General features: G+C 34.5%; 1 protein-coding gene across 1 annotated transcript in view; it reads left to right on the forward strand.

Annotated features, from left to right (window-relative positions):
- The window catches only part of CALCRL (calcitonin receptor like receptor), a 41,391-nt gene that overhangs the window by 15,773 nt on the left and 9,793 nt on the right, over nt 1-15,825 (forward strand). Inside the window, exons 8-11 of the mRNA XM_006147848.3 lie at nt 6,368-6,494; nt 9,667-9,820; nt 11,089-11,149; nt 11,248-11,314. Of these exons, the coding sequence (XP_006147910.1) occupies nt 6,368-6,494; nt 9,667-9,820; nt 11,089-11,149; nt 11,248-11,314 (409 nt within the window). The remainder of the gene's footprint in view (nt 1-6,367; nt 6,495-9,666; nt 9,821-11,088; nt 11,150-11,247; nt 11,315-15,825) is intronic.

The raw sequence follows: 15,825 nt of genomic DNA on the forward strand, positions 1-15,825 counted from the left end.
TAATGGTGAAAAAAAATTGCAGCTTTGCTTCTTTCCTCTCTCAGATCCTCCATTATTTAATCAATATACTCCAGATCATCTCTCTTTACTAATCATAGCAAAACCTATGATGAAGAAAATCAGTTAAAGTAATAATACTTTTTTAGAGTTTTTTCTTGCTATAGGGTGTGTGTGCTCGCCAGACAGACAGACAGAGAAAGAGAGATAGAAAGTGAGAAATCGCCCCCCAGGGGGGATGGCCACGCCACAATTCCTTCTCCTCCATTCTCCTCTCAGGATCTTGGGCACGCATGCACATGCATCCGGTGTGAATTTTAAGCCACCGGGTCCGGGACGCGAACCTCAGTCGACTACGTGGGAGTCCAGCGATATTGCCATTACACTAACTGCTAGTTCCAGTAATAATATTTTTTATGATCACAAGATACCATTCAGTTTATTCCATACTTGAAACATACTAAAGAATTTGTAGTCTTTGAATTGCTAATATATATTCCCCCAAACCATCTACTGAAGCAGAAAATATCACTAAGAATAATGAGAAAAATGTTATAAAGTTAGCCCATGAGAGCAGGCATAACATCCACTCTGTCTCTTTAGCTATCCCAGAGTTTAGCACAGGGTCTTGCGCATCATAGGCACTCAAAATAATTTTGAAGAATAAATACATGGACTAGATTTGAAGTTGACATCTAGGACTGCCACTCCCCTGTCTTATCTGTAATCTTCTACAATTCTTTTGACTTTTTCTGGCCTTCCTTATATCCATTAACAAAGAAAGATATTAGGCCAAGACTTCTTACAGTGCTAATCAGTAGAAGCACCTGTGTAAAACAAGATGGGAGACTGAGTTAGACTAAAGGGAAAACTAGGGCAAACTCAATGCTGAAATCTAGTGGTTCATGAAACATGTTATTCTAGAGTCATGGGCAGTAAAAGTTATTAGTTTTCTTCCAACTAACTCAGTATCAATTTATAAAAGAGTTGATATTTTACTTAATATTATATATATATATATATACATATATATATAATTATATTACACACACACACACACATATATATATTCTCAGCATACACTTTCTGCTGCTTAACCTAGTTTCTCATACTGCAGCCATCCTTGCTTAGCCTTTGGTACAGGAACCTTTTTTCCTCTTTGGTAACTGAAGTTCACTTATTCACCCTAATAAAAACCAAGAACCATACGAAAAGTTGATTTAGGGTTGTTTGTTATTTTTTATTTAGAGAGAGAAGGAAAAAAGTCTACTACTCATCCATGCTTTAAATTAGAAACAGAGAACATGAAACACTATTCACCAGATATATTTCAGTTTTATATTAGAGCCAATTAAGAGAAAGAGTCAGAGCAGAAGATAAAAAGAAAATGAACAGAAAGGGAGCAGGGAAGAGAGAGAGAGAGAGACATAACTTTGGAGTTTGCCAAGTTCTGAGAGGCAGTGATTCTTACTCATAATGATCCTTGGAAAAACAGAGCAGACCCTTTAGATAAAAAAAGAAATAAACTTCATTGGAATTAGTTACTGTATAAAATCTGAGAACTTACCAAATCTTTTAATTACTGTATAAAATCTGAGAACATAGCAAACTTTGCACTTAATTCCAATCCAGGCAAAAAGCTCCATTTTACTGCATATAGAAGAGAGGGTATAATAACTAATAACTAATTAGCTCACTTATATGGGGGGAAAAAAAAGAGCTTTATTTTTAAATAATATCTTTGCTGATATTTCAGACACTGATTGCAAACATTTTTAAAGCCTACTATATGAACAATGATATCTTTTCTTGTTAGTTCTCACAGGTCCCAAATAATATTCTGCATAAAAAAAAAAAAAATCCCTTTCCAGTTGGTAGGCCAAAGCATTCTCAGTTTAACTTATTAAAATCACCCTTGAGTATCTGTATTTCTGCTTTTCAGAACAAATGACCCAGATTCTCACCTGTTTTCTTAAATGTTGTCTGAATTTATTTACTCAGAATTGTGAACTTTCATCTTAATTTTGGTTTCTTCATATTTCTCTTTAATTATATCGAGTATAGATTTTTCTTTAACTACAATTTTCTTTTTTTGAGAATTGTGCTTCATTCCATCTTGAAAACAATTTCAAATGCTTCCAATTTGTTCAAGGAATCCTACACTGAAAGGTCTAGCTGTACAAGTCATGTGATGTTAACTGCTGTGTTCAATTAGGTTTTTTACCTAGGCAGTTTATTTAAAACCTGGCAAACTGGTAGTGTGAGAGATCTGAAAAGGTCTGAGTTCCCCACGTGTCATCTAGTGTTTCCTTCATAGCATACCTCTTAGTGCCTACTGAGCATCATCTTTGCTTTCTTAACTCTTATGACTCATTGGTTCACTATAAACTTGTTATGCACTATGTTCCAAACTATATCCTATTCCGTGGTTTGCATCCCAGGCTTCTTCCAGTAACGCTGGATATTATTTATACTTAACTATAGTTTTTCCTTTATAAGTTCTTTTCTTTATGTCATTGTTACAGAGTCTACCTCCAAATTAATTATTATTATTAGTTTAGATGTCTGCCATAGGGTGTATGTACACACTGGAGAGACAGAGAGAGGCAAAGTGAGAAATCATCCCTTGGGGAGGATGGCCATGCTGCAGCCCCTTCTCCTCCATTTTCCTCTCAGGATTCCGGAGGCGTAAGCACATGCACTCGGCATGATTTTCAAGCCACCAGGTCCAGGGCTCAAACAGTGGTCAGCCATGTGGGAGTCCAGCACCTTAACCACCATGCCATCTGCTTGACCCCCAAATAAATTAAATTTAATCAATGTACTGAAAGGTCCATCTCCCTCACACTGAATGTAGTGAGAGTTAAAATAATTTCTACTTAGCCATGTGAGTCTTGGTTGGAAAACTTTTTATATAATAAAATAATTGTATTTCCACATTGGAATATGATATTGAAATAAGTATAGAATGGTACAAGAAGTAATGAATTTACCTTAACAAAAACCAATTCCACTATAAAATGATTGCCATTACTAGCTTATGGAAGAGAGTACCAAGTAAGGAAATAGAAAGTAAATAACTGAATTAGAGAATGTGGGTTTATTTTAAATAATAAATATATTATTTTGAGCAATAAATGCCTGTGACAGATCACAATTTTCCCTTTATATTGACTTTTTTGATAAATACTTAGTTCTTTTTTAAAATTTTTTTTATGATTAACTTTTTTTGGTAAATTTTATTATTTTTATTTTTTATTGCATTTTCTTTTATACATTCAATCATGTTATTTAGTTTGCAAAGCAAATATTTCAACATGTGAACATTTCTCCCTAGTCCAGTTGATGCAACTTTAAAATTTCTTCAACAGATAATAACACATTTCTTTGTCCCATTAATCCTTTGCCTCTCTATTTTTCTTCTAAATGACCTTCCCAGGTTCTACTCTTTCACACACATTATATCTGGTTCTTTATAAGTGTGTTTTGTCTATTGTGCTTGAGCAAATTAAAACATCAATGCTACTTAAGCATACTTAAATTTTCATGAGAACAGAATAACAATAAACTGTATTAACAAAGCTGACAATCCATTGCTTGGTTTTAAAATTATATAATTATTTGAATAAATAAACCTTTATAGCTTGAAAGAGAGAATAGAAATAAATAACATTTTTCTCTTAAAAGTCACAATATATTTTGCAATCTGATTTTCAACTCTTATAGACAAAATTTGTTTTCTTAGTTCCTACCATAGACGTGACTGTACATGAGGAAATAGTTGAAGTAAAATCTGCAAACTGTAGCATCTTTTTTAGTATTTAGGAAAAACAGAAATCAGGAATGACTATTATATACTGTTAACATTTGCTAATAGGACATCGAGTTGTCAAAAACTGGTGTACAAAATTGAAGAGAGAAGGATAATATGAAAAATGAAGAATAAGATAAATGATGTTTTATTAATTGACAAAAGAAGGTGTAATACGAAAGAATATGAGCTTCAGAATAAAAAAGACCCCTTAGTAAATGATGCTATTTGAACGTAATTTTGCTCATCTATAGAAAAACACAAGTGTACTTTTCCTCATATTCTCTCATGTCTGTTCTTGCCTCTCAAAATCTTTATGCTCAGGACTGAGACTCAGTGATTTTTATGCTTGGAATATATCTCTCCCCTATCTTCTCTTGTTTCAGGTCTATCTTGAGTATTCCCCTCACTCTGGACAGTCTTTTTCTTTCCCTTAATACTATTTTAATTTATAAAACAAAACAAAACAAAAACACTTCTGGAATGACCTGACTTGATTTTTTTTCATTTATCTATTTTTTTTACATTTTTTTATATATACTCAATCACATTATTTAGCTTACAAAGTAAACACGTCAGTATGTGAACATTCCTCCATTTTTCCATTTTGTCAAGATTCTTAACATGCACACACATGCCTGCATGCGCACGTGCGCGCGTGCACACACACACACACACTGTTTTTGAAGCCTCTGGGGCTGGAATATGATCAGAGTTGACCATATGGAATCCAGCTTTCTAAACACAGCATTTAGCCACTGCACTATGGGAGTAGTCCCTGACATCTACTTCTGTATATACTCCACAAGCCATTTCTTCCCTTTTATTTTAGACAAGAGGAACTCTAGTAAATGGAGATACAATGTTTATAGCTTAAATATTAATATGACTAGGCCAATCAGAAGTTTTAATGAGTTAAAGAAACTTCATCAAAATCTTTATGCTCAGGACTGAGACTCAGTGATTTTTATGCTTGGAATATATCTCTCCCCTATCTTCTCTTGTTTCAGGTCTATCTTGAGTATTCCCCTCACTCTGGACAGTCTTTTTCTTTCCCTTAATACTATTTTAATTTATAAAACAAAACAAAACAAAAACACTTCTGGAATGACCTGACTTGATTTTTTTTCATTTATCTATTTTTTTTACATTTTTTTATATATACTCAATCACATTATTTAGCTTACAAAGTAAACACGTCAGTATGTGAACATTCCTCCATTTTTCCATTTTGTCAAGATTCTTAACATGCACACACATGCCTGCATGCGCACGTGCGCGCGTGCACACACACACACACACTGTTTTTGAAGCCTCTGGGGCTGGAATATGATCAGAGTTGACCATATGGAATCCAGCTTTCTAAACACAGCATTTAGCCACTGCACTATGGGAGTAGTCCCTGACATCTACTTCTGTATATACTCCACAAGCCATTTCTTCCCTTTTATTTTAGACAAGAGGAACTCTAGTAAATGGAGATACAATGTTTATAGCTTAAATATTAATATGACTAGGCCAATCAGAAGTTTTAATGAGTTAAAGAAACTTCATTGGTTGCTAAGTTTCTATGTTTATAAATTTGTCTATTCTAAATACAGTGTTGTTTCTCATGGCTAGTCTGCGTACTTGTCACCACTGCAACAGAAAACACAGGCTCTATAAATCTATGTTACGTAATGAAATGAGCATTAACTGTGTGAAAAATCTGTAAAACAAATCTAAAATGTTCAAGTTACTTAGCTCTATCATTTCTGATAAATTATCTAGTTTCACTGAATCCTAGTTTCTGCATTAGCAGAAGAAGTTTATGTAGAGGTCTTGTACAGGCAAATTTATTTCTTCTTTTAATTTTAAAAATGTATTTATTGTAATTGTTGTTATTATTTTTTTTTTAATTTAACCAGAGAGAGACAGAGAGAGAGATAAAGAGAAAATGAGAAAGTAAGCCATGAGGGCCAGGACCAGAACCACGGTCAACCATGTGGAAGTCCAGTGCATTACCCACTGCACCACCTGCTGGCCCCCCAGGCAAATTTCTTATCCCTACATTTGTATACCTCTGTTAAAGCAACTCATTTGTCTCTTAGTTTTAAGAAATCGTGGGTTGGGACCAGCAGTTAGCGTAATGGCGATGTCACTGGACTCCCACATAGTTGCCCGTGGTTCACGTCCCAGACTCGGTGGCTTAAAACTCACACCAGGCGCATGTGCGTGCGTGCCCAAGATCCCGAGAGGAGAATGGAGGAGAAGGGATTGCAGCATGACTATCCCCCCTGGGGGGTGATTTCTCGCTTGCTGTCTCTCTCTCTCTCTGTCTGTCTGGCAAGCGCACGCGCCCTATAGCAAAAACCTCTCAAAAAAAAAAAAAAGAAATTGTGGGTTATCCCTAAATATATTAAGATTTTATCATGAGTGAATCTTAGGGAGAAATAATATTTCTTCCAAAAGTAGAATAGCTGTTATGAATTGGGAATGTGTCTTTTTTTGGAATGATAATTAATAGAAAATGTAAAACATTTTATGATATCAACACACTTTGTTTCCCTTGCCTTTTAGGAGTCTGAGTTGCCAAAGAATTACCTTGCACAAAAACCTGTTCTTCTCTTTTGTGTGTAACTCTGTTGTAACAATCATTCACCTCACTGCAGTGGCCAACAACCAGGCGTTAGTGGCTACAAATCCTGTAAGTAAAATAGACCTGTGCTCTGAGGTTCAATGGGTTAGTGGGCAAAGAAAGAAGAGGGGAGGTGGGGATTCTCACTTAATTATGCACACACACACACACACACACACAACACATATAATTATACACATATATATATTTAAGTACACAATATGTATATTTTAAGGTCTGACATACATAGAGTATGTAACTATATCCAACCTAGAAAGGCAAATGTTTGCTAATATTTCTAAAGACATAAAAGGAAATATCCAAAAGAGACATACATTTCTTGACTTCAGTTATATGTATCACATACCTTCACCACATTTTCTGACTGTAGAGCCCATTCCTTGTGGGACAGAAGGGTTTATGAATACATACCATTTACTTAAGACAATTTTCAAAATCAATCAAAGCAACCAACTCTGTGTGGTTAGAAAAAATGATACACGAAAATGGATGATTTAAATGATAATTTTGATATCAGGCCGACTTCACAAGTCAATAAATCTAGGAAAACTGAATTATACACTCCTACATAATGTAAACTGTATTAACATTAAAATTTTAAAAGACTACCGAGTCTCAATAATATTTGTGTGTTTTCTCCTTAAAATTCCTACTTTAAAGACATAAGTTAAATTTTACTTATATAAATGTATATATTTTATGAAAACTATATACATATAAGCTGTATTTAAATCCAAGTATCTGTATTTATAACATAGGTTTAAAAATTTTAAAATCTGCTTTCATAATGTATGTGTTATCCATACTATAATTTTAGATACAGCTGTGTGCATGCATATGTGTGAGTGTGTGTGTGTGTGTGTGTGTGTGCAGTGTTTTTTTAATACTTAAGTTATCTAGTTACTAAAATCAGAGAAGGGAAGGAATTTTCACTCAATAGGTCAATAAACAACACTTTCAAATGTGTTTTATGTGTGTTTTTAAGGTAATTTCCAAAATTCTAAAATTCCCTGCATTGTTTGCACATGTGCATCCGGATTGCTTAATCTTGTATAGGTTCCACTGTAGAGTCACTGGGTTAGGAAACACACTGGGGTATAATTAGCAATATAAAACAATTGGCCAGAGTCCCGCAATTTCAGAGTGAATTTCTCTAGGACAAGGAGAGCCAGAGATTTGTCACAAGGCTGCATAGCAAAATATTCTAAATCACATGCTCACATGTAAGGATCCTGTGTTTAATACATAAACTATAAATTGAGGCATATTTTTACTAAATTTCTGAGAAAATTTATTGTTTCATTTTATTACTAGTGTCTTGCATAGACATATTTTTGAGGCATGCTTAAAAATTCATTTTGACCATAATAGTTTATAGATTAGTTTTTAAAATAAAATAATTAGAAGTCTAATTAGGTATTAATATCTAGTAACAATAGGTTTAAAACTTGAAATGGAAGTTTATCCTATATATCTATCTAAGATAGATAGATATAGTTGAGTAACTCATTTTTTTTTACCTTCAAGAAGACTTTAACATAATATTGTGTTTTACATGAAAGTGTATTATTTAAATCTCAATGTCATGCATTCTACAGATTTATTTAAGGAAGAAAAAGATTTTATAAATAGCTTTAGTCAGGAAGCATTGTACATAGCACAAAGCAAGCTGGAATTACAGGAATCGTATTCACGGTATAGCTTTGATTACTATTGTATGAATATTAGTAGAACATTTAACTTCCTCATACTCATGTTTTTAATCTAGATGTGTCTAGTGATAATGCATATCTCACCAAATTAAAGAAAGCAATATGTGCACAAGTATTTTAAGTTACCTCCTATGCAAATATTATTACTATTTTGTGGTAATGCAATGTTTATTTTCGTTTTTCCAGTGCCCTTTTATTGTGTGCATGTGTGCGTCAAAAATATTTATTTCAAAGCTAATGATAATTGCCACTAAATATTGAGGGAGTTTTAGGCTGGAAATTGGAGATGATGGGAATAATTGGCCATGTATTTTTGGGAGAGCTTCAAATTTATTTCTTAGTTAAGGGAGTAAACTCTCTCTCTATTTGTTTCTGTTTTGTTGAAATATTATGTTTGAATCTTCTACTTTTTGTCTCTTTAAGTGTAGAGAAGATAAAATGGAGATCTAAGAAAAAGAACAAGAGAAACCTTAATTTTTCTTCTACTACATGAATCTCTCGAACTCCATATTTGGATAGGATAGCATATAGGATCCTTAGGTTATTATTTAATAAGGTTTTGCACTGATAGCATGTAGTGTTCAAGATTTCCCAATAACCCTTAGTGAATTGTTTTCTTTTCTTTTTAAAAAATAATTTGTTATTTAATTCTAGTTATTATCTTTTAATTTGACCAGAGAGAGAGAAATTGAGAGAGAGGAGGAAAGTGAGAAAGCAAGCTACAAGGTTCAGGACCCAAACTGTGGGTGGACATGAGAAGTCCAGTGCCCCAACCACCACGCCACCTCCTGGCCCTTCCAATGACTATTTTCTTAATAAAATTGTTCCCGCTGAACACAACCACCTAGGAATTTATGATGACAAGTTGAAACATAAATAAATAAATAAAAATTCATTTGTGTGTCAAACTTTTATACTTATATAATAACCAAAGCACATTAGGAAAAAACACATCCACCAACTCAAGAGCATTTAGAATGTACACATTTTTTAGGAGATAAACATTTGTAAGTCTTTGGAGTCTGTGGCTAAAAACTTTAGAGGTATTGGGACCAGCAGTTAGTGTTATGGCTATGTCGCTGGACTCCCACGTAGTCAACCACGGTTCACATCCTGGACCCAGTGGCTTAAAACTCACACCAGCTGGTGTGCATGCGTGCCCAAGATCCCGAGAGGAGAATGGAGGAGAAAGGATTGCAGTGTGGCTGCAAGTGATTTCTCGCTTTCTGTCTCTCTGTCTCTCTTTGTCTTGTCTGTCTGGTGAGCGCATGCACCCTATAGAAAAAACTTCTCCCCTCCCCCCCACAAAAAAAAAAAAAAAAAAAAAACAACTCTAGAGGTATCAATAGATGAACATAAAGACTAGCAATTTATACATCTGAATCTTTAGTGGATAAGATATTGTGCAGAGGAGAGAAAAATCTGCGTTTCCTGAGCTAACCTAGTCTATTGTTTTACATGTCAATTCATAAACCACTAAATATTAATTGCTTTCTTTTTTCTCACAGGTTAGTTGTAAAGTGTTCCAATTCATTCATCTATACCTGATGGGCTGCAATTACTTTTGGATGCTCTGTGAAGGCATTTATCTGCACACACTCATAGTGGTAGCTGTGTTTGCAGAAAAACAGCATTTGATGTGGTATTATTTTCTTGGCTGGGGTAAGTGCAATTATACACAACTTCTGATTCAACTGATTAAGGAAGCTTTTAAAGTATGCAAGGTTTCTTTAAATAAAAATATGATTAATCACTCCTAAAGAATATCAAGTGATTAACTTGCTCATTGCTATAAATTCAAATAGCGAAACATTACTGAGTAATTCATTGTTTTGAGTGGTCACAAGTTGATTAATAATTGCAGTGCTTTTTTTCTACTTAATATTCTAGTGAATAATGTCTCTTGGCTGGATATATAGTGACAAAACCAAAAGAATTAGAATCAAGAGTTCAAAAGCTATTTTTAGGCTTTTCTGGATCTCCTTTATTGTTACGCATAATATGAGGGCCTTGGACTTTACCAACTTTAAAGTGCCATTCTAAAAATATTTGTTTTTCAAATAAACCATATATTATGGTAAGAAGAGAAGGTCAGTCATTGAATAAAGTCATGTAAAAGGTCTATTTGTGTGCACAATTTCCTGACATGGAATTATACACAAAACATACAGCGATGCGCTTCCGGCATATCATAAAAAGTAACTGGAATATCGTTGAATATGAAATGCAGAAAATGGACTCAACAGGCCTCTTTTCCAGAAAATAAACTGAATTTTTTCTTAATCTAGTTATCTCTGTCTGTCATCCATTTATCACCTCTCTATCTTTAAAGATACAGATATAGAGAATTACGTATACACATACACACATAATCTTTAGGACATTCTGGTTACCTTTGTAAAGCCTGTCTTCATTTCATGTTTGAAATGTCCAATTTAGAATGCTCAAAACACGTAAAATTTCTGGCACATAGACTTCTTTTGCTCTCTTTTTTTTTTCAGATAAAGGTTTACTATTAATTTTTCCCTTACAGTGGAAATTCTCACCAGTTTTCAGCTTCCCTCCACATCTGATCGTTTACCAAATATTAGCCAATTCTGCTTCACAAAAATTATATAAATACTGAATTTCTTTCAAGCCTCAGGGTTTAGGAGCACACTTAGGAACTTAAGCTCTGGATTCCACAATTCAAAATGATTTATATTTGAAGAAAATATACATGTATATACACATGAACACAAAAATATAAATACGTAATAGTTTAACATATTGGTTGCTTGATTATGTGGATAATATTTACTCAGTAAATAAGTATAGACCAGTTATTTTTGCCTCTATACAGTCTTTTGAGTTTCATATTCATGACATATTTTAGGAGTTCCATTATTAGTGAATATAGTGAATGTATTTTCTTTCCTTGATATTTCCAGGATTTCCACTGATTCCTGCATGTATTCATGCTGTTGCCAGAAGTTTATATTACAATGACAAGTAAGACAATCTCTCTTTATGACTTATATTGGAACTAAGTCAAATAAAACTCTTAATATAACACCCTTAGTGACATAATGCCTACATTTCTCCCCTAGTTGCTGGATCAGTTCTGATACCCATCTTCTTTACATTATCCACGGCCCAATTTGTGCTGCTTTACTGGTATGTGATTAAAATTGTTTTCTTATGATTGCTTATACTTTGTATTTACTACCTGATAATCTGGTCTACAGTACCCATCAGGGTCCCTCTATACCCAAGGTGACATGATGTGTTCACAGTGCTTAATTGAATAGCATTTAATGAAGATGTTATATTTGAGATGCAGACAGAAAAGTCATAGGAACTAATTTATAAAAATGATGAGGCACCAGGGACCAACAGTGGGAAATGTTATCAAGGCTAGACTCAAAAGAGGGGACAGAACAATGTTATTCAGGTTGGATGAGCACCAAGAGAAGTCATCCCACGAGAACTCCAGCCTTGGTAGAGATAAACAGCCACTGCCAAAAGCACAGCCTGGCAGGAAAGGAAAAGCAAAACAAATACTCAGACACCTATTTCCAACCTGGAATCTCTTGGTTCCTCCCATTGTCCAAAAGCAGTGAGTGTCTGAGGTCAAGAAAACCTCGCTATAATGTAGTTCACAGAAGTCAGCTTCCTGGCAGTAATGGATGAATCTAATAAGTAGGGATGGCAAACAAGAAAAACTAACATACCTACATAAGAGTAACATTTGAGTAAAGACTTTAATTTAGAAAAAGAGGATATTGCCTACACTATTTCATTATCATAGTAACCATCATATGAGGGTACCACTTGGACATATATAAATGTGGTTGTGGGGAAATAAAGTTCACATTAAATGCTTAGAGCATGACATTCATAAAGTTACTGTCTCTACAAACGATACTTCAGTTATAGCTGGTGTTAAATTACAAACACACAAAAAATAAAGGTGGTATATTTCTCCATCTAAAATCAAAGTTTCTTGATTCAATGTAGAAGATATATATCTATATAGATGTAATTTCTTGTATTTTGTTGTATTTGGTAGCTGCAATTTAGTGTGTAATTACATTAGAACACTATTCAAGCCATTCCCAAAACGTAGCATGGTTAAGTCATTCCCCAGTCATTCTCAAAATGTATCATTGTTAAGCTGTTCATACCACAATTAAGAGGATAAATTCTAGTGGCTGATAGTTCGGGTTTAATTCTAGTGGCTGATAGTTCCGGTTTAGACTCTTTCTTCCATCTCTTGTTTGCTGTGTAACTTTAGCCAATTAACGAAACACATTGTGCCTCCTCCAGTCCTTCATACGTGAAACAGAATGCATTAACAGTGACTCTTAAGGTTTTTAAAATAAATAAAAAAATGAGTACTTAGCTGGCCTTGTGGAAAACACAAAGCAAGTGTCAAAATTCTGGTTTGTACCTGGACAGGCAAGAAAGCCAGTTCGAAAATCAACACATGGATGTTAATGTCCTTTACAAAAATTTTGATATGCTTTGATGTACATTCCAGTGAAAATTTCAAAGGCAGAGACACTTCCTTCCTCCGCTCCTTCCACTTACTAAGGACACATGTGACACACTGTGTTTAAGCTGTACCCTCAGTCGGCCTGGCTTTGCATTCTTTGTCCTCAAAGAGCAGACACTAAATCCTGGCTAAACCACTGTTGGCTGCGTGTCTCAGGACAAGTTCTGTTTTGCTTTGTTTTTAACCTCTCTGTCGCTGTTCTCTCTCATGTAAGGATAGAATAATACGAACACACATTCCACACAGTTATAAGAATTAAATCAGGTATTTCTTGTTAATGATTATTAGCACACACCTAGAATTAATAAACTCTTGAAAAATAAAAATGCTTTAAAGAGTTCATTGTAATTCATTCATGATACCATGATTCTGTTCTCAGGAGAGCTCAAGATGCATTGAGCTATCCAGGAGCTTTCAGAGCACATACAAGACACCATTTTTGGAAAATAGTTATAGGTTTTATTTTTTTAAGTTTATTTATTTGTTCCTTCCAACAAGCAAGCAAAACAGAGAGAGAGAGAGAGAAAGACAGACACATAATCAGCATTTCCAATATGGTTCTGATGCCACCACCTACCTCAGGCCCCCAGCCAGCTTCAGGTCACGGGGACACGTATACCGTATATCATGAACATACTCAGGTGAAGTCCCCAGAATTGAATAAGGAATATTGTCATGTGAAATTGCCTCATAGAGCATCATAATTTAACCTCTGCATCACCATCGGGCCCCGAAAGCAACATTTTATTACAAAAGATCTGACCGAGCAGTATATGATTTAAACTCCTAAAACAGAGATCTAGGGAATAAAAGTGCCTAGGAAATGAAAAGCATAACTGCAGCTAATTCAATTTGAGAAAAGGCCAAACCACATCAACCTTAGCAGAGAAGAAGGATGATAAAGCTGGGGTAAAATATCATACAGGAACATTACCCATCAAGCTGTTCTGTAAGAAAGGAAGTGAAAGTCCACATTATGTAAACAAAACTTTTCCATCTTGTTGACCAAAAACAAGATCAGAAGCCTATTTTCCTACCAAGATAAATTGTTCTGTCTTTGTTAAACCCTAGGGTGGCTCTCTAGTCTTGATTAATTCCAAGATCCTGGGAGTGACCTTAGTAATTGTTCATATGGTCATAGATTTTTGAACAAATTTTAGAAATAAGGTATTTTAACCACAATTACTTTTTAGCCAAACTTCCTCCACCACATTTTCCCTTGAACAGGGAAGTGCTGGAGTAACTACAATTTATATATATATTTTGAGATCTTATGAAGGGGAAGTCGAGAAAGGACACTTAACTTCCTCTTTGAGTATTCTTTGAAACCCAAAGGATAATTTGGACTCAGTAAGGAATATTTTGGTCACTTCAGGTCATAGCTAAGCTAAGTGATCGCTGACTGTTGTTGAGTGAGACTAATTTCTAAGAATTCTATTACAGCCACTATCCTGATTCACCCTGTTTTTCATCACAATTCTAACATAGTATCATGATATAAAAGTGACTTGCTGTTCCTACCAGCCATGTGAGTTTTATGGGCATTGGATCAAAACCAACTTCTTTTCTTCTTAACTAGTTTTGTTCTAAGGTGGATGAAATTCAGATGTGGTTTATTTGAAATTTGAAATTCTTCTTCTGTTTCTGTTAATAATAAAAGAAAGTATTTCAGAAAATAAGGATAGATGAGAGGATTGTAATTCTCAAAACCATATTATGTGTGAAATAGTATAGAGAAGAGGTTCAATTCACTCAAACATAAATGTTTACAAAATAATCAACTTAATGATTTACTCCATTGTTGATTCTAGTCTCTAATTTTAAATTAACTTGCTATCTTTTTAAAAATTATTTTATTTAACTTTATTTATCCATTTATTTATTTATTTTCATTTGACCAGAGAGGGGTAGAGTGAGAGAGAGGGATAGAGTGGGAGAGAGCAAGAAAGAAAGTGAGAAAGCAAGCCACCAGGTCCAAGACTCGAACAGTGGTTGGCCATGTGGGAGTCTACTGCCTTTAACCACCACACCACCTTAAGGCCCCTAACTTGCTATTTTTTTCTTGAGAAATTTTTGCTATGGGGTGCATGTGCTTACCAGAATGACACAGAGAGATAGAAAGTAAGAATTCACTCCTCAGGGGGGATGGCCACACCACCAACCCTTCTCCTCCATTCTTCTCTTGGGATCTTGGGCATACACGCATACGCATCTGGCGTGGGTATAAGCTACCAAGTCCAGGACTCAAACCATGGTTGGCTACATAAAAGTCCAACGACATAGCCATTATTTCAATCACTGGTCCCCTAACTCGCTATCTTGATGCGGCATTTTTCATTTCAGAAATTTTCATGAAATAGGGATCTAAATTGCAACATTTATGTATTTTTATAATGTATGAATTTATATATTAGGATTATAAAGTATTCTACATTATAACTTAATAGACAATTAGAAAGGAATTATTCTTTTTTCTCCTATTGACTGGTAGTCAACATTTAGTCAAAATTTAAATCAGCAACAAATACTTAGCAATAGAATACACTAGGAGGGATGGAATAACAGCTGACAAGTTTGATTTGTCACGTTTCATTCTTACACCTGTCGAAATAGCTTATTCTGCTTTTGTCTTTATCACATTCCAATGACAGTTACTTTTCATAGATGTGTTTCCATAAGGATTATTGTGAGCAGTGTAGTTTTGTAGCATATGTTCCATTCAATTCTCTAAGAATGATAGTGTAATATTTTTATGCCCAGTTATTTCCATAACACATGCCTTAAATGAGCAAATGCATGTTATTTCTTAGTTGTTTTCTATATTAAATGATACTGCCAATGTTTTTCCTGTGGAGTAAAGTATGTGATTATAAATTACATATTGTTTGGTAGTTTGGGAAGATGCTGGAAGCCAGGGTGAGAGAAAAGGAAAGAGAATAGCAATTAGCCCTTATGGGGCTCTTCTGGAATTAGTGTCCCTAAACCTATGAAAGATATAAAGAATGAGTATAAAGTAAATGGAAAAAGTAGAAGATATTGACTTGGCTGAAGGCAAGAAAGACATTAAGTAATGTGGAGAGAAGCAGAGAGAAAGGGAGAAAGGGAGAAAGGGAGAAAGGGAAACGTGTTT

This window comes from Tupaia chinensis, unplaced genomic scaffold, assembly GCF_000334495.1.
Source record: "Tupaia chinensis unplaced genomic scaffold, TupChi_1.0 Scaffold000225_1, whole genome shotgun sequence".
Lineage (NCBI taxonomy): Eukaryota > Metazoa > Chordata > Mammalia > Scandentia > Tupaiidae > Tupaia > Tupaia belangeri.